The 26,163-nt window shown below is 36.7% G+C and overlaps 1 protein-coding gene across 4 annotated transcripts in view; it reads right to left on the bottom strand.

Annotated features, from left to right (window-relative positions):
* Positions 1 to 968: 968 nt before the first annotated feature.
* The window catches only part of MTBP (MDM2 binding protein), an 83,733-nt gene continuing 58,538 nt past the window's right edge, over positions 969 to 26,163 (bottom strand). For 3 of the 4 annotated variants that reach the window (XM_032858413.1, XM_032858412.1, XM_032858410.1), the window contains 8 exons: positions 24,549 to 24,666; positions 18,341 to 18,496; positions 15,085 to 15,180; positions 8,234 to 8,500; positions 6,088 to 6,337; positions 5,382 to 5,495; positions 2,004 to 2,069; positions 969 to 1,225 (listed from right to left, as the gene is read on the bottom strand). In XM_032858413.1, the coding sequence (XP_032714304.1) occupies positions 1,187 to 1,225; positions 2,004 to 2,069; positions 5,382 to 5,495; positions 6,088 to 6,337; positions 8,234 to 8,500; positions 15,085 to 15,180; positions 18,341 to 18,496; positions 24,549 to 24,666 (1,106 nt within the window). In that variant the 3' untranslated portion in view covers positions 969 to 1,186. The remainder of the gene's footprint in view (positions 1,226 to 2,003; positions 2,070 to 5,381; positions 5,496 to 6,087; positions 6,338 to 8,233; positions 8,501 to 15,084; positions 15,181 to 18,340; positions 18,497 to 24,548; positions 24,667 to 26,163) is intronic. The other variant, XM_032858411.1, reaches the window with a different exon arrangement.

Genomic DNA, 26,163 nt, shown 5'->3' on the forward strand with positions numbered 1-26,163 from the left:
AAGATCCACAGATTCCACTCCTAAAAAGTTATACTAAGGACTAATCAGTGATATATTAGGAAGATTCATTATAGTTTTATTTACAATAGGGAAAAAGTGAGCCTGTATGTCCAATAAAGGGGGCTGGTTAAACAAATTGTGGTTCCCTGGTATTAGGCAGTAATTAAAATTATACATGATATAGAATTCATGGTACATTTTTAAGTGAAAACAAGCTATAAATTAATACACATATATGTATGAGCATACATACACACATATGGATGACCCCCATTTAAAAATATTTTAAAAATAATTATATATATATTTTTAAAATAGCAACAGTGGTGGGGTACCTGGGTGACTCAGGTCATGATCTCAGGGTCCTGGGGTCCAGCCCGAGTTGGCTCCCTGCTTAGCAGGGAGTCAGTTTCTCCCTCTGACCCTCCCCCACCCCAGCTCATGCTTGCTCTCTCTCTCTCAAATAAATGAATAAAATCTTTAAAAAATATATTAACAGTGGTTACATAGAGATAGTGAGGCAATGTTGGAATTTGTTTTTTACTCTGTTTTGTATTTTCTGCATTTCGTACCATGGGAAAAGATCTTATTTTCTGGCAATCTCTACTTAGTCATTCTTACTATATCTTATTTTCACAATTTCTTCCCTTTCTTTGTTTTTAATCCCAAATAAACATTGATAGCTCCAAGAGCAGAGGCTCTGGGGCAGGGGTAAGGGAAGATGGCTACCTGTGTGAATTTTTTTACCAATATTTTCTAAACCAGGAATCATCCAATTAAGTATGCTGTTGGGTCACATGAGAAAAGCCACTGGCAATATCTCACTTGAAATTCAGTAATTTCAATAAGCCTAAAAACAAAGACATTTACCAAGAAGAAAAGAAATACCATTTTCAATTTATTGGAAATTATTAAATAACAAAGAGTAAAATTTTAAAGACATATGTAAAAATATTAACCTTAAAAATTAAAATATAGTGAAACTATAAAATAAGTATACAATTAAAGAACACATTAACTGAGCATCCTCAGAAGTATTTAAATATTGGATATTTATGAAATTCTTTAGAGATGCAATATCTATTCTCTGAATAAAGTTTAAAATTTTTTTATAATTTTCAAACTAAGGAAGTAGCAAATAATAGCTCTGTCCAATTTATAAGTGTCCAAAGAGAACGATTCTGTGCTATTTCTTGCTTGTCTTTTCCAATACCCACTCAATCACCTAGAAGGAGAAAAAATAAGATAATTGTTTACTTCTACTGAAAACACAAGGGACAGAAAAAGATCCAGTTAAAACTTTTAAAGTGTGGTAGAAAATTTAAAATAAAGTCACATGTTAAAATCTCAAAACACAGTTTATCCTAAAAAACACATTTTATTTTCTAACCGTAGAAAATAAAACTGAAGCTGGATTTCTACTGTAGAGGACGACAACCATCCTCACCCGACACAATAAAGATTCTGCACTGTTTTCTCACCTTTTTTTCCGGTTGTTTTCCAAGGGTCACCAGAAAGAAATTAAACCAAACTTTGAAAACAATTATGGAAATTGGATTAATTTTTCCAGCACTTTGGATTATTTAACAGTTTTTCTCTCTTAACATCACCTTTAGAAACCCTTTTGTTGGGGCGTCTGGGTGGCTCAGTGGGTTAAAGCCTCTGCCTTCCGCTTAGGTCATGATCTCAGGGTCCTCGGATCGAGCCCCGCATCGGGCTCTCTGCTCAGCATGGAGTCTGCTTCTCCCTCCCTCTCTGCCTGCCTCTCTGCCTCCTTGTGATCTCTGTTTGTCAAATAAATAAATAAAATCTTAATAAAAAAAGAAACCCTTTTGTTAACTGAGCAGTGTGTTAAAAACTCCTCCTAAATGCTCTGTTTGCCTTAACTCATTATTAAGTATGTTAAAGAGAGTTCTCACACAGCATATGTGACGGCATCGTAGCTGTCGTGAAATAAAACAGCAATTGAACTGAATGGAGTTTCTTAGGGATCAGTTATTTACCTGCACAGCATTGTTGTTTGCTGCTTTCTTCATTTCTTCAAATAGACCCCTTGAAGTTTTAAGATCCTAAAAATAACAAAATAAAGTATTTCACAAGTTGTACGTTAAATTACAGAGAATAAGTCATCATTAAATAAACTTGAGATTATCCTAAATCATTCTACAAGTATCATTGTGACTCAGGAAATACTACAAAAAAAATTTAAGTCTTATAATTTAGTTTTATCCCCAAATACCAAGATTCTCTAACAACAAAACACACATACATAAATTTCTGTCATTCCCTTTTTTTTTTTTTTAATACTTTATTTATTTATTTGAGAGAGAGAGAGCACAAGTCGGGGGGGAGCGTGGGTGGCAGAAGAAGAAAGCAGATCCCAGGACCCCAGGATCTCCATCACCTGAAACAAAGGCAAATGCTGAGCCAACTGAGCCACCGAGGAACCCCAAAATTTCTGTGATTCTAACCTCCTATTCCCAGCAGCACTAACCAAATCGAAGCCCCATCCTCGACTATAAAAGTCCACAAATGCTTTGGTACTCAGGAAATGAGTATACAGCATTTATACTTACTTTTCAGATAAAATATCTTTTCTCTCTTCTTTTTGGTTATTTTACTCCACAACAAAGAGGGAATCACATAGGAAAGGAAACTGAAACCTCTGACTTCTAGAAAATATGATTGTATCAAATTAGATTACAAAGTAAATTTAAAAAATCTAATTGTATTTAAAAAAAGCAGTCCTCTGGCTCTCCAAGTTACGCTTCCCAGAGGAGAGAGAGCTGCTTTCAGTTTTTTCAGCTGTTTCCCTTATGTATACCTGCGGGTTTCTAAATAATACGCTTATGCTGCTGCTTTTTGGTTTAGCAATTTTAGACGATGATCGTGGTTAGTAGTTACAAAGGTAGTGGATTCCGGTTTCTGAATCTGGCCACCTCACTCTTCTCGGTAACTTGCACCAGTTTCAATCACTAAACAGTCCACGTCTGCATGATTAATCCTACGTACATACAGCTCAGTCCTGAGCTAAGTGATGGTATCTAATAATCTTCTCACATTTTGTTTAACCTCTAGTTAAGTAATATTTGCTTCGTTTGCCATGTATGTATGTAATTCTGAGTCCCCCTGCCAAATGCTACAATTGCCTGATTAAATGTACAAATAGCAAAGTTGTTTCAAATGCTCAAATAACTGGGTAACCTCTTGGTTCAGTTTTCCAAAAAATCTGATTTTTCATTATTATTCTTATTTTTCCCTCTGGTGATCCTTCTCCCACAGCCTGCTCTGATCTGGTCTGACTGCTCCCCGGGTTAGTTCTTTCTGGACTCCGTCCCTGTTCTGCTGAACTTCGTTCTCTTGCCCATGCTTCCAAGGGTATACGAATGACTGTTTTTTTTAGACCTTCCCCATCTGAAGTATCTCGGAATCCTCATACCTGACAGAATTTGTGACCAGGTATAACAAAGTAGGTCACTCCATTTCCCTCAGACTGGAAGGTACTTTTCTACTGTCTTCTAGCATACAACATTACTCAATGTAGAGAAATCCATGGCCATTCTGAGTCTCAGTTCTTTATATGCAAAATTCCCTTCTGCGAAGCTTTTAAGAAGTGTTCTCTCTATTGCAAGAGGTATGGAATTCCACGATGACGTGGCTTGTTGTAGAACTGTCATTCACTGGGCTGGACAAGCTGTGTGCCCTTTCAACCATGGCACCTGTGTTCTTCAGTTCTGGAAAACTTGATTTTTGATAGTTTGCTCTCCTTTATTCTCTATTTTTAAAACTTCTATTAATAGCATATTGGATCTTCTGGATTAGTCCTCCCATTTTCTGATCCTATGTTTCATGTTTTTGTCATATGATTCTAATTTCTGGTAACTTTCTTAATCTCAACTATTCAGCCTCTCTATTGGATTGATTTTATCGTATTTTTAATTTCGAAGAGCCTCCATGTTCTACACTGATTCTGGAAACAGCATCCTGTTCTAGCTTTATGGGTCCAATTACACTACATTTTCTCTTTCTGAGAAAATTATAGTTTTTTTAAAGTCTTTTATAGCTTTCTGCCCCTTAAGAGTTCCCTTCATTCCTTTACATTCTGGCACCTCTTTTTTTGAAAAAGTCTCAAAAGTCTGCTAATCCTTGGCAGTCCAATCATATACAAAAATGAGACCTGAATCTTAGTGGCTTCACGAGGCAGGGTGATTAGGCGGCCAGTTGGTTTTTCCCTTGTGGCCTTTACTTCCTTCTTCTCCAGAGGCTCTTTCTGGCAGCGTCACGGAGGTGGAGGGAGAGAGAAACGTGCAGTGTACCTCGTAGTTACCTCCGTGGGAGGGCTTGCGGAGGAAGGTGAGGGCTCACTTTGTAGATTTTTATTCAATTCCCCTATCTTCCACCTGACACACCCCTGCTTTCCAGGATACCCGGTATCTTCAAATCCTAAGCACCTCAGAGACTGCCCCTTGAAGAGGTTTGAGTCTCACTGGCATTCCCCGGCGCAGGCACTTAGGTTCTAACTTCCTTAACACTGCGATACCACACTTCTGTGTGCTTTGTCTTGTCCAGTCCACAAGGGACTAAACATTTTTTTCTCTCTTTTCTTTGTTTTTTTTGTACTTTAATACCATCTTTCTTGAGAGATTTTAAAAAGAAGGTGAATTGAATGCATGTGGTCAATCTGCAGTTTTAAGAACCCACATAAAACTGCGATTTGAGTCAGAAACTCTTCACTGGACATAACCTAACACCATCTAAGTTGTACAGAAGCATCATCTGAGTGGCTGATCTGTCCAGTGTGTCACAACTAGCTGATAATGGACTCAAAATTAGAAATGAGCTATTCTGATACCCATTCCAGTTGCCTTTTTACTATATATTAAAACTACTAATTAAACATGTTTTGAGGGGCACCTGGATGGCTCAGATGGTTGGACATCTGCCTTTGGCTCAGGTCACGACCTCAGGGTCCTGGAACAGACCCTCATGTCGGGCTCCTAGCTCAGTGGGGAGCATGCTTTTCCCTCTTCCTCTGCCTCTGCCCCTGCTTGTGCTCTCACTCTCTGTCAAATGAATAAATTTAAAAAATCTTAAAAAAAGAAAAAAAAACCATGTTTTAAACCTTATTATCAACTTAAGTCAAAGACTTGTTAGGGAAATACTGAGGATACATTTTAAATATAGTTTTCTTCATATGAAGACAAAAATCAAACAAGTCTGATATAAAATACTTTAGCTCCAAATTTTCTATCTCCACTTAAAAAAATATCTGGGAAAGATTATTAGCTATCAGTATAATAACTCACTAAAAATGACTTTATGTCAACGAGGAACATCAGAACGTGACTTCAATTTTACTATTAGTAGAGAAGACACCATACCTTCAGATAGAACTTGGAGATCTCAAAGAGACGTTGGCTGCATGCAGAGAAACATCCATGGGACTCAGTAATGCTGTGTTTCTTCAGGGTTTCTGTAACCACCTCTTTCAGTATCTTGGATAGAACATAACATATGACTAATATTTCTTGGAAAAGGTACAAACCTATTATTTCATCTTTAAAGTTCAGTTGTGTGAATTACATAATCATGTAACTATGTGAAAGACAAGTTCACTAGGACAAAACAACTAGGAAAAAAAAAAAGAAAACTGGAACATTTATATGGTCATACATGTCACCAGATATCTATTAGAAAGAAATGATGGCAGTATCTGAAGAGGAATTCAAATCATGAGTTCCGAATCAAAATCTGGGTGTAAAAGCTACATGTAATAGGGATAAATATGGGGGTGTATTTATTTTTTATTATGGAAAATTTCAAACACTGAGAAGTAGAGAGAACATTTTATAACAAACCTCTATCTTGGTAGATCAACCAGTTTCAATGAGGATCAATTTGTGGCCAATTTGGTTTCATTTATACCTCTGCCCACTTATCCATTATCCTTCTTACATGGGGGTGTTTTAAAGTACATTACAGATACCACTTCATTTCACTCATAAAATTTCAGACATACATTTTAAATGAACCAAATAAAGGAATTTCTTCCCATGCAGAACTAAGAGACAAGAAATAAATCTTTACCCGTGTGTGCTTCTGTGATCTTGATTCCTTCATTTGTCTTGATGTTTTTGGTCCATGCACACTTTTTTGACCTGATCTGGCCTTTGTAGTGACTTTTGGAGTTTCACAGCTTAGAACTGGAACTGATGGACAAGTCGCAGGTAACGATGGCTCTGCTCGGGGTTTTTTGGATGTCACCGCACGATGATGATGATGAGTATTGCCACTTGTTAGAGAAAGAAGAGCATCTGAACTTTCAGACTTCTCAAGTCTATTGTGGAGAAATACATCAAAAACACAGATTAAGTGAATCAACAATAAGGTCCATTTTTCTGTCCTAAACATGACAAGTATATTCACTGAAACATAAACCCATGAAAAGCAAACAAAATTTCTTGCTACTACTGCTTTAAAGAAGTAATGTGATAGACATCATACTATAAAGTTGCTCTGTCCTTCAAATGAGTGACCAAAACATACAAAGCAAGGAATAACTAGAATTTCAGCCAATAGGAAAAGCAACAAGCAGTTATCACTGTTGCCTTCCCCTCAGTTTATAATTTCTCATATAAATCAGCTCTGGCATTCTAGGTGGTGGAATCTGAGAATTTAATAATCATCTGTTAAGTACTTATACTTTTCTATGAAGATAATTTTGACAAAGACACCATAGCCTATACTTATTATACCTATGCAATTACCTGGACAAAATAACTAAGTATTAAATACAAATAAAACTATAAAACTGGCTCTTTCTAAAATGTTTAAATTTCCTTTCACAAGATAGGGTCTCACATCCTTCAATTCTGCTAATCCACAGGCCACAGTGTACTTTCTTTTCTAGAACACATGTCTTTTTATTAGTCACAAGTCACAAATAAGGAAGTTATTGTTACAAAATACAGTATCGGAAATGTTAATGAATTTGCTTTTTAGCTTTATCACATTTAAAAAGTACCATGAATTTGTGAAATCCCCATAAAAATAATTTAGTTATTCCATATAAGGGAAATAGTTCTATTATTATAATAGAATTATTATAATAGAATATAATAGAATATTAAAAATATTCTAATATTTTTAAATGCTAAAAAAAGATTTAAAAGTTTCATTCTAATAATATCTTATACTTTTTGAAAGATTTACATACAGTAAAAATTTAAGATGCTTTAGATGCTAAAGACCTAAATTTGACCAAGGTTCTAAGGATATATAAATTCAATGGGAATGAGAGTGTTTATGAAAACTTCTGTTGCAATATATGGACATTTTACTTATTAGGTAGTAAAAAAAGGACCAAGAAAAGTTTCATATGATATTATGCAGTGTTTAAAGCTATATTTTACAAAAACAATGTTTCAGGGGCCCAGGCAAGCAGAAAGCAGTGCAAGAAGGCAGGAAGAGAAGAGCTAGCAAGAAAGACCATCTTCAGTAGGGCAGCTCCCCTACTTAATCTATTGGACCAGATCTCTAGTGTTCTAGGGCTTAACAACCTGACGATCCATCATGCAAATGGATTGTATATTAGAACAGAAAGCAAGAAATTGTGTTTTTTTTTTTCCAAGTCATTTATTTTTTAGAACTTACAAACATAATAAGTGTGCAAAATAAAAACAAAATTCCTGATATGAAGGAATTAAACTACGATCTATGCAGAAAGCTACTTAAAAACAGGAAAGACTAATTTGAAAAAAAGGGTGGACACTAACATACTTTCTGTCATGAGACTTTTTTTTTTTTTAAGTCGACAGAGAGGTAGGCAGAAAGAAAGGGGGAAGCAGGCTCTCTGCTGAGCAGAAAGCCCGATGCAGGGCTCGATCCCAGGACCCTGGGATCATGACCCGAGCCGAAGGCAGAGGATTTAACCCACTGAGCTACCCAGGTGCTCCTGTCATGAGACTATTTTTTTATTTTTTTATTTTTTTTTTTTTAAAGATTTTATTTATTTTTTTGTCAGAGAGAGAGAGAGAGCGTGAGAGTGAGCACAGGCAGATAGAGTGGCAGGCAGAGGTAGAGCGAGAAGCAGGCTCCCTGCTGAGCAAGGAGCCCGATGCGGGACTCGATCCCAGGACTTTGGGACCATGACCTGAGCCGAAGGCAGCCGCTTAACCAACTGAGCCACCCAGGCGTCCCGATGAGACTATTTTTAATGCATTTAATAGTTCACCTTTTTTGTGGATAAAAGCAATTCCGATCTTTTGATCTCCTTTTCAATCGAGAAACTTCAGCTCGGCGCTCGCTTTGTAACACTTCTCCATCAGGGACACTTCCAGGCTCTGACAAGACGGCAGGGGATGGAAGAGGGCTCAACACAGTGGATACCGGAAAACTTTCTCTAGTGCAGGTGGTTTGGGTTTCATAACGGATAAGACGAGACTGAAGTTCAGAAAATCCCCCATCTCTTTCTAAAGCTTTTCGGTCATCCAAGCAGTATCTAAACAAGAGAAAGAATATTAAAATCACAGGCTCCACGACAGCAATAGCCTTTTCCCTGCCAATGAGGAAACAGCAAAACATCTACTTGAAAACCTCTTAACTTCCTAGTAATTGTTGGAAGGTTGAATGAATGGCCAACTTTCCTCACAAGTTCAGTTTTTTCCTAGCCTGCTAGATGATATGGCAAAAGATTTAAAAATTTGAAGTATAATCTGATTCCTCTTTGACTATTTCTGGGCAACAGATTAAGTTAATCCTCTGGCTTATTTTCAGAATAATAGAGTTGCTGTTTTAATACTCTTTAAATCTCTGCCAACCTCTGATTCCTCAGCACAGCTAATATGTAACAACGTGAAATGCTGACTTCTGTTAGAAAGGGCAAGTTTATTTTCAACAAAAAGATAAAAAGGGTATAAAGGTATTCTAACTGGCTCAAAAAAGACAGCTCAGAACATCTGGAGTTTTTCTTTGAAACTCCCTTCCCCCCTTACTGCTTGACAGATTTTTCTTCAAACACTTTGGCTGTCCCTGTGCATCTGGTTTCTAGCGAAATCCGATTCAAGGAATCAAGGAGATGTTAGCTCAATAAACACTTCTGGACTTAAAGAAATCTTGTGTTGTTAAGTACAACAAAGAGGCATAACAGGAAAATCACCTATGAGATACGTGACCTTAAACAACTCTTCACTTTCTTCTCTGCTACAGCTGCATCAGGGAAACACAAACGGCTTCACAGATGTCATGGGAGGGCGATCAAAATTAAACCTTTCTCGTTAGCCATCCTCTTGCCTTGTAAAGTTCTAAGATGCTCCCTAAAACCATAAGCTTTTAGTTCAGTTCCTAAGGAGTGTATCATTACCCTAATATCTGATTGCCTGGTCAAAGTTTAGGGACTTTTTCTTTCCCTTGCCACTTTCATATTTGATTTCTAAGAGCTGGAATCCTTGGATTTAAATTTGGCTCCACTACTGATGAGCTGTTTGAACTTGGCCAAATTACTTAACTTTATCTATGCTTCTGCTGGCCTCCTCTGCAATCTGAGATTTATAGCAGTCATTTCCACGAGGTACCGTGAGGATTCCTTGCATGTTCCCTGGGCACCTGTAGGCACTCAGAAGCAGTGCCTAGAACATGGACGTAAAGCAGTCAGAAAATGCATGCTGCTGTTGCTAGTGTTACTGTTATTACTGGCAGGTTTATTTGCTACCACACCAAATCTTACAGTATGCACATTATTTAAAAAGCTGTCCAGGTGATTCTAAAGCATAGCTAGGACTGAAAAATCTCCAATCTAACCCAGCAGTTTGATTTAACAGGGAGAACGCTGAGATCCTAAGTCAGAATGTGCAGCCGTGACATAACTATAACTAGAACCGAGGTCTCTCAGTTCTGTGACATTCTTGCTCTAGTCTGTTTTTTAATAAAACACATGTCATTGAAAACCAGCAGTAATTCTAAGGATTACAGATGAGTTCTAGTTCTCTCCTGGGCAACTGACGGAATCGAAAATAAAATCAAGAACCATGAATGTTAAGAAAGGTTCTAGACAAGAGGCAACGTAATGCCTGATGAGCCTACAGAAAGTTTTTGAGAAAAAAAAGATAGAGTCTGACTTCAAATGAGTATTTTTTTCTACTCAGATTTTGAATCTAATATGCAGGTATTTTCCTTCCAGTTTTAATATCTCTTGATCACAGCTGTTCATAATGTCACTCCTTCAAATGAATTATGTGTACTGTGCCGGTTGACTTTGCCATTTAAAATGTCTTCAAATGATTATACTATGACCTGGCACTGAAACAAAAAGTACTTGTAAATAATAAAGCAACAGAAACAGAGAGGAAGGGTGGATATTTGATATTAGTGAAGTAATAAATGACTACACTTCTGTATTTTCTTGCAAAACAATAACCAAATGCTTTGTGCATCCAAAGAAAGAAAAATATCTTCAAGAAGATGAAGCTATTTTGTTTGCTAACTACATAAGAGGCATGATACTGCCTAGCACACACCAATGTCAATGCAGGCGGGAGAAATTGCCAAATCTCTTGGAACAGATGAAATAAATTTGAAACCAACAGGAGGCTGGTGTGGCCACCCGTCACAGTTTTACAGCAGAATTTAATTTCTTGTGAAAGAAAACCAAGCATCTTACAATCAATGGTATCTAATGCTCTAGGATAAAATGAGTGAGAAAACAAAACAAGCTACATGGGATATGTTTTATTTTGCCTTAAGAAAATACTGATTTGTGCTTGAGCAGTTATATATATCTATTTTCCAAATATTCTTTACGTCTGGGTATAGGAAGAGATCAAAGATTCCAATGGCTTACAGCAGCATGAGGAAGACAGAACTCTCCTTTCAGCTTCATAATTACTTTGACATCGCACTCGAATTTTGTTACAAGTGGAGTCATTATCTATGTTGAAAACAAATAGGCCCCCTCCCCACCCCCCACATGCCCAAATCTTTTTGAAAAAAAGCACGTTCCTGGATTCACTGTGCTCGCCTCCTACAACCTCCCTAGTTTGATCTCAATGCCCCTAGGTTAAGGAGCACAAATTCAGAGTAAAGAAAACGGAGTCACTGAAAGACTTATTTGTTTAAAGGGGTAGGTAGTTCCTCTTAGTCATTTTAAAGTCCTCAGATTCTGACTTCAACTGTTTCCACATGCAGACAGAGGGTAATGTTATTGTATGTACCGATATACATGTATGTTATTGTATGTTCCTTGTTACTGCTGACAGTACTGCTCTGTATACACACGCCAGCTGGTCTATCCACTCTGCTGACATCCACCTAGGCTGTCTGCAGTTGGAGCTATTACAGATAAAACTGCTCCTTGGTCCAGTCTTCTGTGGAGTTGTGTTTTCACTTCTCTCGGAAAAATGCTTAGTGTTGGAACCGCTGAACCACAGGATCTGAGTATGTTTAGTTTTATAAGAACTTTCCAGATCCTTTTCTGGAGTAGAGATATCATTTCATAGTCCTGCAAGCAATGTACTACAGTTCTAGCTGTTGTGCGTACTTGTCACTATCAGTCTTCAATTTCAGCCATTTTGGTGACTGTACAGAATTTTATGGATGTACTATAATATATCTAACCAAGCCCCTATGGTTAGACATTTCCAATATTTCTTATTTTAAATAACATTACGGAAAATACGCTTGCATAATAATTTTCAGTGTACACCACTTTTTTTCCCATTAGGCTAAATTAATCAATTTGATGTTATGAACATTTGCGTGGGTTTTGACAAATTACTGGGCAGCCCTCCAGACAGGCTGTAGCAATTTATACTTCTATGGGCCGGCTACGCATTCATGTCTCTTCACCACTTAGATGACTTCGTAAGTGAAAAGTATACTCGTTGTTGTTTCAAATTACATTAAGAATGTGAATCAAAAAGCAGATTTTAAAAAGTTGATTAAAACAACGTGTCATGCGTATTAGTCATTTGTATTTCCTCTTGGGTAAACAAACGGTTCAAGATTTTGCCAGCTTTTTGAGAGGAGCATTTATTTTTTTTTTTTTTTATTGATTTGTAAGCAATCTCTCTTTTTTAAAAATTTTATTTTATTTATTTATTTGTTTGAGAGAGAGAAAGCAAGGGTATGTAAGCAGGGGGAGGAGCAGAGAGTGATCTCGAGTGGAGTCCAGGGCTGCGGAGTGGACTCAAGTGGACTGTGGAGCTGATGCTGGGCTCAAGTTCATGAGCCTGAGACCACGACCTGAGCCGAAATCAAGAGTCAGATGCTTAACTGACTGAGCCCCACAGGCGCCCCAGCATTCTTTAATTACAAAAGAAAATACCTTCAAATTTATGCTTAAAAATATTTCCCTCAGATCAATCCTTAGTTTAAGGATTTCTTTGGTTGCTATCGATTATTGACATTGCTGTTTCAAAATCAGGACAAATCTATCATTCTTTTCTTGTTTGGTTTCTTCCTGACAATGTATTAAAAAAGTCTTCCCCACACCTAGAATAGATTTTCCCCTAAATTTCATGCTAGTCCTTTCCTTCCACAGCTTTTCACTTCTAATTCTGAATACTCTGCGATTTATTTTGGTATTTGGTGTGAGCCAAGAATCATTTTAAATTAATTTATTTTTATTTGCATATTTAATCATATTCTCACTACTATCTACTGAATATTTCATCTTTTGCCCTCTGATTTGAAGATTTTCTTCTATTAGATCAAATTCCTATGTATATTTGCTTTTTTCCTTGGATTTCCTATTTAGTTCTAGTTCTACACTGTAATTATAATAGCTTTAAAATACAATTTTCTGGTTATATGGTAAAATTAATCTTATTCTTTAAATAAAAGGAAGGAGGTTTCTTACCAGATAAATTATAGAATTATTTCAGCCAAAGTTTCAAAGTTGTTAAAAATTATATTAATTATTTACATTTATTCTATAAGAACTAATGCCTCTAGAATATGATCTGTGCATAGGGAAACAAGGCATGTTTCTCTGAAGTAATCAACACTGCTTTTATGCCCCCGATATAGGTTATTTGCAATTTTTTCCATTCTACATTTCTTGCAAAAATACTTCTAATATTTATGGTTTTATTGTTATTTTCAATAAGATCTTTTCTCGTAGTGTTTAAAATTGGAAATGGTAAACTAGGCATGTATTTTATCACTGGTCACTTTTCAAATTTACTACTTCTAATAATCTTTCAGGTCTCTTCTTAGCAAAACAAAAAATAAAAAGAAAAAAATACTTCTACGGTCTCCTTTTCAATACATATATTCTTTTGAGTTTATAAATCTTTAAAGCTCTCTATCTAGATTTACTTATTTTAACTGACTAGCCAAAACAGTGATTAAAACAGAAACATTCAGCACAATGGGTAAAAAAGAAAAAAGCAGTGATCATAGGTATCTTTTAAACTCTTGCATCTGACTTTAATGGGGAATTTAAATCTGATGCTCGAAAATAAAATAACCAAATATTTTGCCTCTAGTGTCAAACTTACATACAAACTCTTTAAATGAAATAAATCTTATTTAAATTAATGCTTATTTAAACATAGCAAGGAAAGTAAACATTTCTAGAATGACTTGCTGGGTGGCCCTCCACACCTTCCTTATTTTCTCAATTGTACCACCATCTTTCCAGTTTGCCCAAGCTGGAAACCCTGAAGAAATTCTGGTCGTCTCCTTTTTCTCATCTCTAACATCTAACTGGTCTTTAGGTTCTAAGTCTAAGGTTCTTTAGATAGCTGTAAGTTTGTATTCTCTTTCCTATTTCCAAGGATAGCCAAGCATATAATTTCATGCTTTAAAAATAAAGGCTTTTTTACTCCTCAAAAAAAAAAAAAAAAAATCGATCTCCCTCCCATGCCACTAGCGACCTTTGTGACTTCATGATTTGGTCTTATTATAGTACAATATGTTTATCACTCCTGTTCAGAAATACAGATCTAGGGACTCAGTGGCTCAGTCGGTTAAGCAGTATCTTCGGCTCAGGTCCTGATCTCACGGTCTGGGACTGAGCCCAGAGGCAGGCTCCCTGTTTTTCCCTCTACCCCTCCCCGTTGCTCAATCAAGCTCTCTCTCTCAAATAAAGAAATAAAATCTTTAAAAAATAAAAACTGAAAAATAAAAAAATAAAAAATGTAGTTTATCTTCCTAGAATCTGTAACTCTGTACTTTGTTTCTCTCCTAGACATTGCCTTTTCTGCCAGGTTTACTCCAATTCATTCTTTGAAACCTAGTTCAGATTTCCTCTTGGAAACACTCTCAAGTGGTTCTTGGCATTTAATTCTTCCAACCACTGGGCAGATATCTGTATTTTAACACTATTTATAGTCTACTAAAATTATGTGTTTTCTTCCTCCCCTGTAGAGTATATGCTTCTAACCGGCAGAAATAATTGTCCTTTGTATCTTTAGCTTCTGAGTGAAAGACTGTCAGTATTTTTAAAGTTTACATGAAATGAAGATTAAGTTCACAAGCCAATCAAAATAGGATGTTTCAGGCAAATTATTTTACAAAATGAATCACCAAGGTCTTGAAAATTCATCACAAGATATTTTATCACCATTATTGAATTTCTTGTCCTTGTGAAAATGGTAGATGTGCATGAACATAACCTCAGAAACTACTAATTCCTTTATACAAGAGAATTCTCTGAAATTTTATTCAACTGCTCAATTAAAATTCTAGAAAAATTTACAGATAATTAACATACTGCAAATGGGAACACATCTCATCTAATAGTTTCTGAGTAATTGCGATGTAATTAGTGACCAAGGACTATTAATGTAACCAGTAGTACAAATACATATTTATAACATAGGGATGAAAATATTTTTGATTAAAATGTCTGGTAATTAATAATATAATATTTAAATGTTACAAAACTGATCAATCATCAAATACCTTTTTTTTTTAACAACAGAAGATAAACCCTTATTTGTGTACACACTGCTTTGTTCTCTGAGTGATACACTTTCTCTTTAGCTTTTTATCTTTATATTTTATTAGAGATACTCTTCACAATGACAAAAGAAAAGCTTCACCAGCAACATGCAGAAGAATAAAGTGTAAATAAAAACTTACTCAATCCCATGATAATGACACACTGAGGCTTTTTCAAAAGGTAAACCCTGAAGTTTCCGAGGACTAAGTTCCGGTGTCAGAACAAAAGTCTTTTCCCTAAAACAAAAAAGTTTTCACTTGTATTTAGTTTATTTAGTGAAAAATAGAGTTCAAGAAAGCATCTAGAAAACAAAATCTGACTTCCTTCTCTATAAGTAAATATTATATGGGATAAAAATTATGTAACATCAAGAAAGCATAAGAAAGAAATCAAACAAGGTTAAGCCTAAGTGGGTTCTGTCACATTTCCGGTGCACGTCAACCTTCTGAAGTTATGATGTTATTTATTTCACAAAACTATTCTGAGAAATGGCTAAACCAAGAATGAAAAATGATTTGTAGTGGAAATTCAAGAAGCAGCATTATTCCAGAAGAATTTTTTGTTGTTGTTGTTGGTGTAGTGAACTAATGTTGATGCATTTAGTTAGGTTCTTCTTAGGAGGGGGATAATTAAAGTCAATTCAAATCTTTTGGTAACAAAAGTATTTACTTCCTACTGTAACACATGAAGGATCCAGATTTTTCTTCCCCTGGGAATGTAGTCATGTTGACACCTAATTTAAGAATTACAACCTGTTAAATATCAAAGGATATGGAGACTGCTGGCTTCGGTTATGCTTTTGAAGTAGGTTCCAATCAGCAGGTATGGGAGAACTAATCATATGGTGAGCTTACAGTAAATATTCATGCTCAACCCCTTCCATACTCAGACCCGCAGGGGTATATCAAAATCTCAGGAAGAAAAAGGTCACTGCAATTTGGTTAAACTCTCCTGCTTATTCTAACCCTCACCTTTCTCTTCCTGAGTTGAGAGGCACTGTTCCAATGCAACGGATCATGTTCCTGAAGCTCTGAACAGGTTAGATGGAAATGGGAGAAGAATGCAACGGCACCTCTATGACTATGCGACATAGTCAAGAGAATGAAATACCAGGCGCCTGAATTCAGAAGACTTGGAGACAGTATATGGAAATGCAAGCAGATAGTATAGTTCCATGAGTAAGTACACCCTCACATTTTTTGCCTTATGGTTTAATAATGAAAACTACCCACTTGCCACCGAAAATTATTGAGGGTACTATAATAAGCATTTGAAATTATTACATTAAAGTGTAAGGCATATACCAAGTATGAACCTTAGAAAACAGAATTTATAATCTAATCCACCCATTTAAAGTGTTCCACAAAAAATAACACTAATTAATTGCAATGACCCCAGTATTTTGATGACTCACTATTCAAGTGAATAATTTCCGAATGTAAAACGATTTAGGTACCTAGCATTTCACTTCCTTCCCTCACCACAGTGTCTTCCATTTCTTATTCCAATACTCTCAGCAACTTTATGTATTTTTCTTTAGATTTACTCATAACCTATTCTTTCTAAAGGAAATGTTTTAGCAAATATGCATTTTGTCAACGTTTAGTATTTCTTTGGAATACACACAGGAGTCATGCCTGAGGTTTGTTCAACATTTCAATAGCTCCTTACACAGGTAGACATTTTAATAAGAGCCCACAGGTTCCTGATTCATTGTTAGGAAAGCTCATTCTTCAATTTCAATGTTAATATAAGATTATTGGGTAATGTTGTCATTCTTTATTAACACGAAGAAACTGTATCAAATTTCTCTAAATAAAATACCTATAAATTACAGAAAAAATAGTATCTCCTCTACAAGTATATCCCCTAATGTTGCATCTAGAAAGATGCTCTCTTCAAAAAGAGTACAACATATAAAATTCAGTTTTGGCAAATCTGTTCAACTTTGTCAATTCACACTTAATGATCCGGAAGGACAATATCCAATAGCTAAATAGATGAAAAATGTGGATATACTTCTTCACTCTCTTGATTCCCATAAAAAGGAGTATCAATATCTCAAAGCGATGAGGAAAGAAAAATTATACTTTTATGTCATTAAGATCATTAAGTCATTAAAACCCATAATTACTAAGATTCTCAAGTTTTCAAAGTTGCTCCTTCTCTCTCTCTCGAGTGAATATTCACATGAAGGCAATATGCTCCAGGATGATTTATGAGATATAACTAATGTCAAATAAATCCCTTCCAAAGTGTACCTTTAAAATCAATATTTGCCAAAACAAGTTTTGTAGAAGTGATTAAAATGATCTATAATTTTTAAGGTTCTCTGGGAGATCTTCAAAATAATGTATTAACAATTAAGATGGGAGAGTGATCAAATGATTCAAATCTCACAGGTAATTGACATCACAATTTTACCTGTAATTAAGTCAACTTTAGCAACATCTGGTATTTATTAACTAGTAACTTAGTTGTCTTGGAAGTCAAATTAGCAGTAAACTATTCACACAGACACTGAGTACTCAGTAATATTATAGTTTTAAAAGCATTTTTATTATACTTTTCTGTTCTCTTCAGCTGAAGGCTGTTCTTTTTGCTAATATTAGCCATGACATGACAATGTCATGACAGGTAATGGCAAAAATCAAAACTAGAGAATAACATAGAAAAAAAGAGTTTAAAAAATTTGCAAGTCAAATTATAATTTTTTCTTAAATAGCATTGTCCTTTGTTTACAAAGTAGAAGCTACTGACTTCTATAGGGAATAAACTGAGGTTGCTTTTGCTTTTACTTTCCTTGTTTTCCTTATATTCAATAACACCAAATAACAGGACATTGGCTAAGGTAAAATGTGAGGATTAAGTCCAACCGTTAATCCCTGGAGCACAAGGAGCATAGGCATTGATTAACTAAGGAAATGAGATGCAATGTGTTTTAAAATGATTTTTAAAAAATTAATTGGTGGGCACCTGGGTGGCTCAGTGGTTTAAGCCTCTGCCTTCGGCTCAGGTCATGATCTCAGGGTCCTGGGATCGAGCCCCGCATCAGGCTCTCTGCTCAGCCGGGAGCCTGCTTCCCCCCTCTCTCTCTGCTTGCTCTGCCTACTTCTGATTTCTCGTTCTGTCAAATAAATAAATAAAATCTTAAAAAAAAAATTAATTGGCATGGGGCGCCTGGGTGGCTCAGTGGGTTGAGGCCTCTGCCTTCAGCTCAGGTTATGATCCCAGGGTCCTGGGATCGAGCCCCATATCCGGCTCTCTGCTCAGGAGGGAGCCTGCTTCTTTCTCTCTCTGCCTGCCTCTCTGCCTACTTGTGATCCCTATCTGTCAAATAAATAAAATAAATTCTTTAGAAAAAAATTAATTGGCAATTATAAGTTTGTCACTTACCCCTTTTGGATCTGTAAAGGCTGAAGATCTCCAATTGGTAATCCATCTGAGGTAAAGAATTTTAGTAATTCTTTAGCATCCAATAATGTGATCGAGTCCCGTGGACTCTCTTTGTGACCCAGCAACTGTTCAGATGAACGAGGTAATGAACCAGTTCTGAGAAAATAACGTTATATAGATTGTTAAAAGTAGATCAGAATTCACCATAGTCAGGAAAATGCGATATAAGCAGAAACCAGAATAGACAAAACTATAGGACTATATACTTAGGAAAGAAAATAAAGTAAAATCTTTGTGAATCATTTAGTATAAAAGTATATTTTTAAAAATCTTTAAGTCAAAGTGAAACTTATAGTTAACCATGTCAATAATGCTACTACTTGACTAAGCATAATTACATTCTTTATAAATGATGGCATAAGGAGCATCTGGGGGGCTCAGTCCTTGAGCATCTGACTTTTTTTTTTTTTAAGATTTTATTTATTTACCCGACAGAAATTACAAGTAGGCAGAGAGGCAGGCAGAGAGAGAGCAGGAAGCAGGTTCCCCGCTGAGCAGAGGGCCTGATTCGGGGCTCGATCCCAGGACCCTGGGATCATGACCTGAGCCGAAGGCAGAGGCTTAACCCACTGAGCCACCCAGGCGCCCCGAGCATCTGACTCTTGATTTAGGCTAAGGTCATGATTTCAGAGTCATGGGATCAAAGCCCTGCACTGGGCTTTGAGTTGATAGGGTAGTCTGCTTGAGATTCTCTCTCTCTCCCTCTGCCCTTCACCTCTGCTCTCTCTCTAAAATAAACAAATTAGGAGAAGTGAGTTGGGGGAAATCAGAGGAGGAGACAAATCATGAGAAACTGTGGACTCTGAGAAACAAACTGAGGGTTTCGGAGGGGTGGGGAGTGGGGGGTTGGGTGAGCCTGGTGGTGGGTATTAAGGAGGGCACGTATTGCATGGAGTACTGGGTGTGGTGCATAAACAATGAACTTTGGAACACTGAAAGAAAAAATTAAAAAAAAAATTTAAAAAAGATAAATAAATGATGGCATGATTATTTAGTAGTGTGAAGTTATCCATTTTATAAAATTTCAATCTAAATGTTTTTGTATGTTCTGAAACCCCATAATCTCAAAAATATTGATGGTAGAAAGTGAGTGTTCCAATTTTCTATGAACTTGAAAGATTACTTGAAGCACAACCATGAAATGAGACAGTAATCAGAAATCTCTCCCAAGGTCTCTCCTAGCCATGATTATAACATTACAAATAAGTACTGAATCATTATTATACCTGAAATATACACAAGAGTTTATACTTCTCAAACTATTTGAGATACAATATGTTCTTAATCCTTACAAATTTCCTTGACAAAGATAGAACAGTTCTTATCTCAAAACGAATACCTGAAAACAAGTACTTTCTAAAGTGAAAGTCAACGTACCAGACCTAGAAAAGAATCATTATTACTAATTTTCAGAAAAAGATACTACCACACATTAGTTTGTATTACAAGCCCAGGGTGACAGAGCCATTTAAAATGACAGTCGGAACCGGACTGACTCTGAATTAGGTACTATTTCTACCTACACTCTCACTCTGTAAACCCAAAAAGCTCATAGGAAGTTTAAAAACCGGAAAAGGAAAATACTTGCAGAGAACGGTAGTGGTTTTATCAAGCACTGAGTCACAGATCATGCTATCGATCTGCCACAAAGCAGAAATAAAATCTTTCAATACCTGCACAAAAAATTAAATTCATGACTTTCTATTACTACAACTACTTCCTGATTACTTAATCATTCCAATCAAGCATATTATTGTGATTATATAATTAAAATGTTGACATTATGATTTTAGACTTCTATTTCTGTAAAGATCAATAATGTACCAACAGTGTGTCCCTTTCCCCCTCCTATCCTTTATTTTTATTTATTTATTTAAATTTTATTTATTTTTATTAACATATAATGTATTATTTGCTTCAAGGGTACAGGTCTGTGAATCATCAGTCTTACACAACTCACGGCACTCACCATAGCATATACCCTCCCCAATGTCCATAAAACCCAGCCACCCTATCCCTCCTCCCACCCCCCACAACCTCAATTTGTTTTCTGAGATTAAGAGTCTCTTTTTATTTATTTATTTTTTGAGATTTTGTTTATTTATTTGACAGACAGAGATCACAGGTAGGCAGAGAGGCAAGCAGAGAGAGAGGGGAAAGCAGGCTCCCCACTGAGCAGAGAGCCCAATGTGGGGCTCGATCCCAGGACCCTAAGATCATGACCTGAGCCGAAGGCAGAGGCTTTAACCCACTGAGCCACCCAGGCGCCCCTGAGATTAAGAGTCTCTTATGGTTCGTCTCCCTCCCTGGTTGTATCTTGTTTTATTTTTCCCTCCCTAGCCCCCATGACCCCCTGCCCTGTCTCTCAAGTTCCTCGTATCAGAGAGATCATATAATTGTCTTTCTCTGATTGACTTATTTCGCTCACCATAATACCCTCTAGTTCCATCCACATTGTTCCAAATGGCAAGATTTTGCTTCCTTTAATGGCTGCATAGTATTCCATTGTATGTATGTGTATATATATATATACACATACACACACCACATCTTCTTTATCCATTCATCTGTTGATGGACATCTAGGTTCTTTCCATAGTTTGGCTATTGTGGACATTGCTGCTGTAAACATTCAGGTGCATGTGCCCCTTAGAATCACTACATTTGTATCTTTAGGGTAAATACCCAGTAGTGCGATTGCTGGGTCGTAGGGTAACTTTATTTTCAACTTTTTGAGGAACCTCCGTGCTGTTTTCCAGACTGGCTGTACCAGCTTGCATTCCCACCAACAGTGTAGGAGGGTTCACCTTTCTCTGATTCCTCGCCAGCATCTGTCATTTCCTGACTTGTTAATTTTAGCCATTCTGTCTGGTGTGAGGTGGTATCTTACTGTGGTTTTGATTTGTATTTCCCTGTTGCTGAGTGATGTGGAGCACTTTTACATGCATCTGTTGGCCATCTGGATGTCTTCTCTGCAGAAATATCTGTTCATGTCTTCTGCCCATTTTTTTATTGGATTATTTGTTCTTTGGGTGTTGAGTTTGATAAATTTTTAGATTTTGGATACTAGCCTTTTATCTGATATGTCATTTGCAAATATCTTCTCCCATTCTGTCAGTTGTCTTTTGGTTTTGTTGACTGTTCCCTTTGGTGTGCAAAAGCTTTTGATCTTGATGAAGTCCCAATAGTTCATTTTTGCCCTTGCTTTCCTTGCCTTTGGCGATGTTTATAGGAAGAAGTTGCTGAGGCTGAGGAGGAAGAGATTGCTGACTATGTTCTTCTCAAGGATTCTGGTGAATTCCTGTCTCACACTGAGGTCTTTCATCCATTTTGAGTCTATTTTTGTGTGCGGTGTAAGGAAATGGTCCAGTTTCATTTTTCTACATGTGGCTGTCCAATTTCCCCACTACCACTTGTTGAAGAGACTGTCTTTTTTCTATTGGACATTCTTTCCTGCTTTGTTGAAGATTAGTTGACCATAGAGTTGAGGATCCATTTCTGGGCTCTCTATTTTGTTCCACTGATCTGTATGTCTGTTTTTGTGCCAGTACCATACTGTTTTGATGATTACAGCTTTGTAATAGAGCTTGATTTTAAATTGAAAATATAAATCTAATAAAAACAGTCAAACAAGAATATACACAAATGTTTTCTCTGAACTTCATAGCCTAAGAGGGTAGGAACTACATTATAAGTTTAATTTAATTTCTACACAGCTATTCTTTAATTGTGATTCACAAAGTTTTCTTAATGAATACTACTCCCAATCATTTTATAGGCCAGATGCATTGGGGGCACGTGTAATTTGCATTTACATAGGACCCTGGACACAAAGATATCAAAGCAATTTCAAAGCACAGTTTGTGATAAATTATATCACCAAGATATGTCTTAGTTTAAAATCAATCAATCAATAAAATAATAGCATGTTATTTTGTCCAGTGTTTGCAAAGTTACAAAGTATTTTTTCATAAGTCATCTCTTTAAGCATTGACAACTTTGAATTAGAACTGGGATTGTTATCCCCATCTTAAGGATGAGGCAACAAAGTCACAGAATAGGTGAGTTTGTCCAAAACCAAATTCTTGCCTTCTGAATTTCACTATGTAAAGCATCCTTAATTCGCCAGTGAAGCTTATTTTAACACAACACAAATTCTGAAAATATGCAAAGTAATTTTTGTTCCCGACCAAAAATTCAATGATATCTCCCCATATTGTGATGCACTGAGAAGTAGTTGAGCATTGACTCTGTAAATATCACTGGAAGACACTAAAAAGAGTTCACTGATGATAATGTATTGACTCATAAACACTGCGTGTAATTTAGTAATATAGGTATGACTTGAGTAGGAGAAAGGAGGTAAGGAGAGTGAAAGGAGATAGATATACCAATGTGGAATGAGGTAAAAAAGGTGCAATAAAATAAGCTTCATGACAGAGGTAATGATCTAGTCCTTGGGTGCTTGATGAAGGAAGAGAACACTGAGTTGCAACATTTATAAAAGGCTTAAGAGAAACGTGATATTGGATCTAGACCTTGAATGACAAACAATCTAGTTCAAGACGATGGTGCATTAAACATACACATTAACATCTCCACTCAAACAAATGGAAATCACACTGAGGAAGTACCAAACACTAAATTCATAGGAAGGTTGAGAAATGGAAGATGAAAAAATGGTGGAAAAAACAAAAGTGATAAACTAGAGCAAGCATGTAAATTAGAGCTAGAGAAAGAAACAGAGCAGTGTGGCCTCTGTCGTCTTCTCATCCCACAATGCCACAGGTAAGACTCGTCAGAGAGGTGGAGTGGCAGTGGGCAGAGATCCAGCAATGCATTTTAAGAGCCCTACAGAACAATTGTTAAAGTACCACCCTCCCACACCTCCCCTTATCTCTGCAGTTTTATCTCAAGTGAAAAACAGAGAAATTGCCTCTGAAGATCCAGAACTCAGTGCCTGTCCCAGTCTCAGAGCTGATGCCCCCAGCATAAAGCCCTGTTCTTTCAGTATTGAGTGAAAACCCAAGGCTGCCTACCTTCTGATACCCCCAGAGGTGTCCCAACGTGAAGTCTTCTAGGTACGCCCCACCTTGCATCTCCCTCCCCATGATATTCAGAGGAGAACAGGCAGGTAACAGGACGACACATATATAGAGAAAATTAACACCAACTACCCATATAAAGCAGCTTCGTACTAAATTCCAACCTAGTGACAATCAAGGACCATCAGAAATGGGAAGAAAGCTACACATAAGAAAAAAACACCAGAGGAACAAACAGCACAGGTCCGGGGATAATGAGACCATCTAAGGAACAGAGAAAACAAGTTGAAAGAAGTTTCCAATTAACATGCTTTTAGTATCTTCTGAATTCTCATCACTGATAAAAGAAGAGATTGCTAATGAAAAAAACAGAGTTGAGAACCAAAAAAAACCTTTTAGGAATTTAAAATATAACCTTCAAAAAACTAAAAGATGAAAGCATAGGTCAAGAAAATATCCCAGATGTGGGAGTGCTGACAATACTGACACCATCTCTGAAGCTGTTTAGGTAACTAGCGGAGATAGCCTAGTTTCTTCCCCTTTCTGCTTTCTGGCACACAGATGGCCCCACCAGATCTGCTAAACATTTTGACCCCACTACAATGACCTCTGCTCATCCCTCACTCTACAAAGTCTGCAGATTATGGTCTGGACTTTGTGGAAAACAGCTGTGGAGAACAGACTGTCATCTGCTTGAAACCCCGTCAGTAAGTTACTCTGAATAAAACTGTAGAGAAGGTATGGAAGGGTTTGCTCTGTTTTTACATTTCCGAGTGCCTTCGCAGTTTGGAGGATACTTTACCGTCCCTCTTCCACCTTCTAACACCCAGAACGTAGAGCAGTAAAGACAGTCTGGAAAGGGATCCACTAAAACGTTAACCGTGAATAGGTACACACAGGAAGTACAAGTAGAGGCTGAGAAGGGGCAGCACTGTCTCAACATCCTACTAATGCTCTAGCTACTTACAGTACGCATACCTTCCTTTAATAAGGGAAATATTATTTCCTATGAAAACTAGAGAGTATGTACATTTCATAAACACGATGTAAGGATTAAGAAAAAAATGCTCATTTAAAAATACTGAGTTATTTAAATTTTATTACCTCATTTTTTGTTTAGCTTTTTCAAAACTTTCCAAATTTTGAAGAACATGCCTTTCTGGCCATTCCAGAGGGTTGTTTTCCATTGTATTTGAAGAAGTAGGTTCCACTGAACTGGTGTCTAAAGGGAAAGAAATCTAAATAAGTACTGAAAATTATTAACATATTGAATTTTGCTATATGAAAATATATACATGTAGATCTATCCATCCATCCACGTGTACATGCACACACACGTGTATATAAAGCTGTGTTGGGAGGCGCCTGGGTGGCTCAGTGGGTTAAGCCTCTGACTTAGGCTCAGGTCATGATCTCAAGGTCCTGGGATGGATCCCCGAATTGGGCTCTCTGCTGAACAGGGAGCCTGCTTCCCCCTTATCTCTCTCTGCCTACTTGTGATCTCTGTCTGTCAAATGAATAAATAAAAATCTTTAAAAAAAAAAAAAAAAGGCAAGAACAAAATACTTGATTATTAAAAAAAAAAAAAAAAGCTGTGCTGGATAAGCTGTGCAATACTTACCCAGGCATTTATTAAGGATATCTCTGATGGCCCAAACCATGCAAAATGCCATTGAAAAGTTTTTTTGGAAATGAAAAAAAAAAACAAAAAAAAAAACTGTTAAGCTTTGTTTATATTACTATCTCCTCATAATACAAGTTATGACCTAGAATTCAGAAAATGGATTAGCACTATGAGGGCTCCAGTGGAATAAAAGCATAATTTGCATATTTTTTTTTGGTGAAATTCATACTAGATGAAAAGGAGGCAATTCCATGGAGCATCTATTGGATATACTATGTGATTTTCACACCAGAAACAGGAATTAGCAGCATTACCCAGAAAAGTTCATGTTGTTGTTGTTGTCGTTGTTGTTTTAATAAAGATTTTTGTTTATTTATTTGACAGACAGAGATCAGAAGTAGGCAGAGAGGCAGGCAGACAAAGAGGAAGGGAAGCAGGCTCCCCGCTGAGCAGACAGCCCGATGAGAGGCTCAATCCCAGGACCCTGGGATCATGACCTGAACCGAAGGCAGAGGCTTTAATCCACTAAGCCACCAGGTGCCCCCAAAAGTTCATGTTTTTAAAAGAGAATACTTCATTCTCAAAAGTATAATAATATAATAGATAACATAAGATGTTCTCAGATAAAGGTTACCTTAGGAAGAATTTTCACTTATCCATTAATGTATAATATACATATATTATACATTATATACATATACATCTTCAAGTAAATCACTAATATTAAATGTTATTTCACTAACAGTGTGTTTACTCTTCTAGCTAGTATGCTGCAATGAACCAAGATTGCTAATAACACTACAGTCTCTATCAAAAACAAAGGGACAGGGGTGCCTGGGTGGCTCAGTGGGTTAAAGCCTCTGCCTTCGGCTCAGGTCGTGATCCCAGGGTCCTTAGATCCAGCCCCGCATTGGGCTCTCTGCTCAGTGGGGAGTCTGCTTCCTCCTCTCTCTCTGCCTGCCTCTCTGCCTACCCGTGATCTCTATCAAATAAATAAATAAAATCTTTAAAAAAAATTTACAAAAAAAAAAAGGGACAGTTTCCATTTGCATTATAAATTATGAGTACATCCAAACTATTTCAGCACTGTCAAAA

Source organism: Lontra canadensis, unplaced genomic scaffold (assembly GCF_010015895.1).
Source record: "Lontra canadensis isolate GAN:19392208 unplaced genomic scaffold, GSC_riverotter_1.0 scaffold15, whole genome shotgun sequence".
Classification (NCBI taxonomy): Eukaryota; Metazoa; Chordata; class Mammalia; order Carnivora; family Mustelidae; genus Lontra; species Lontra canadensis.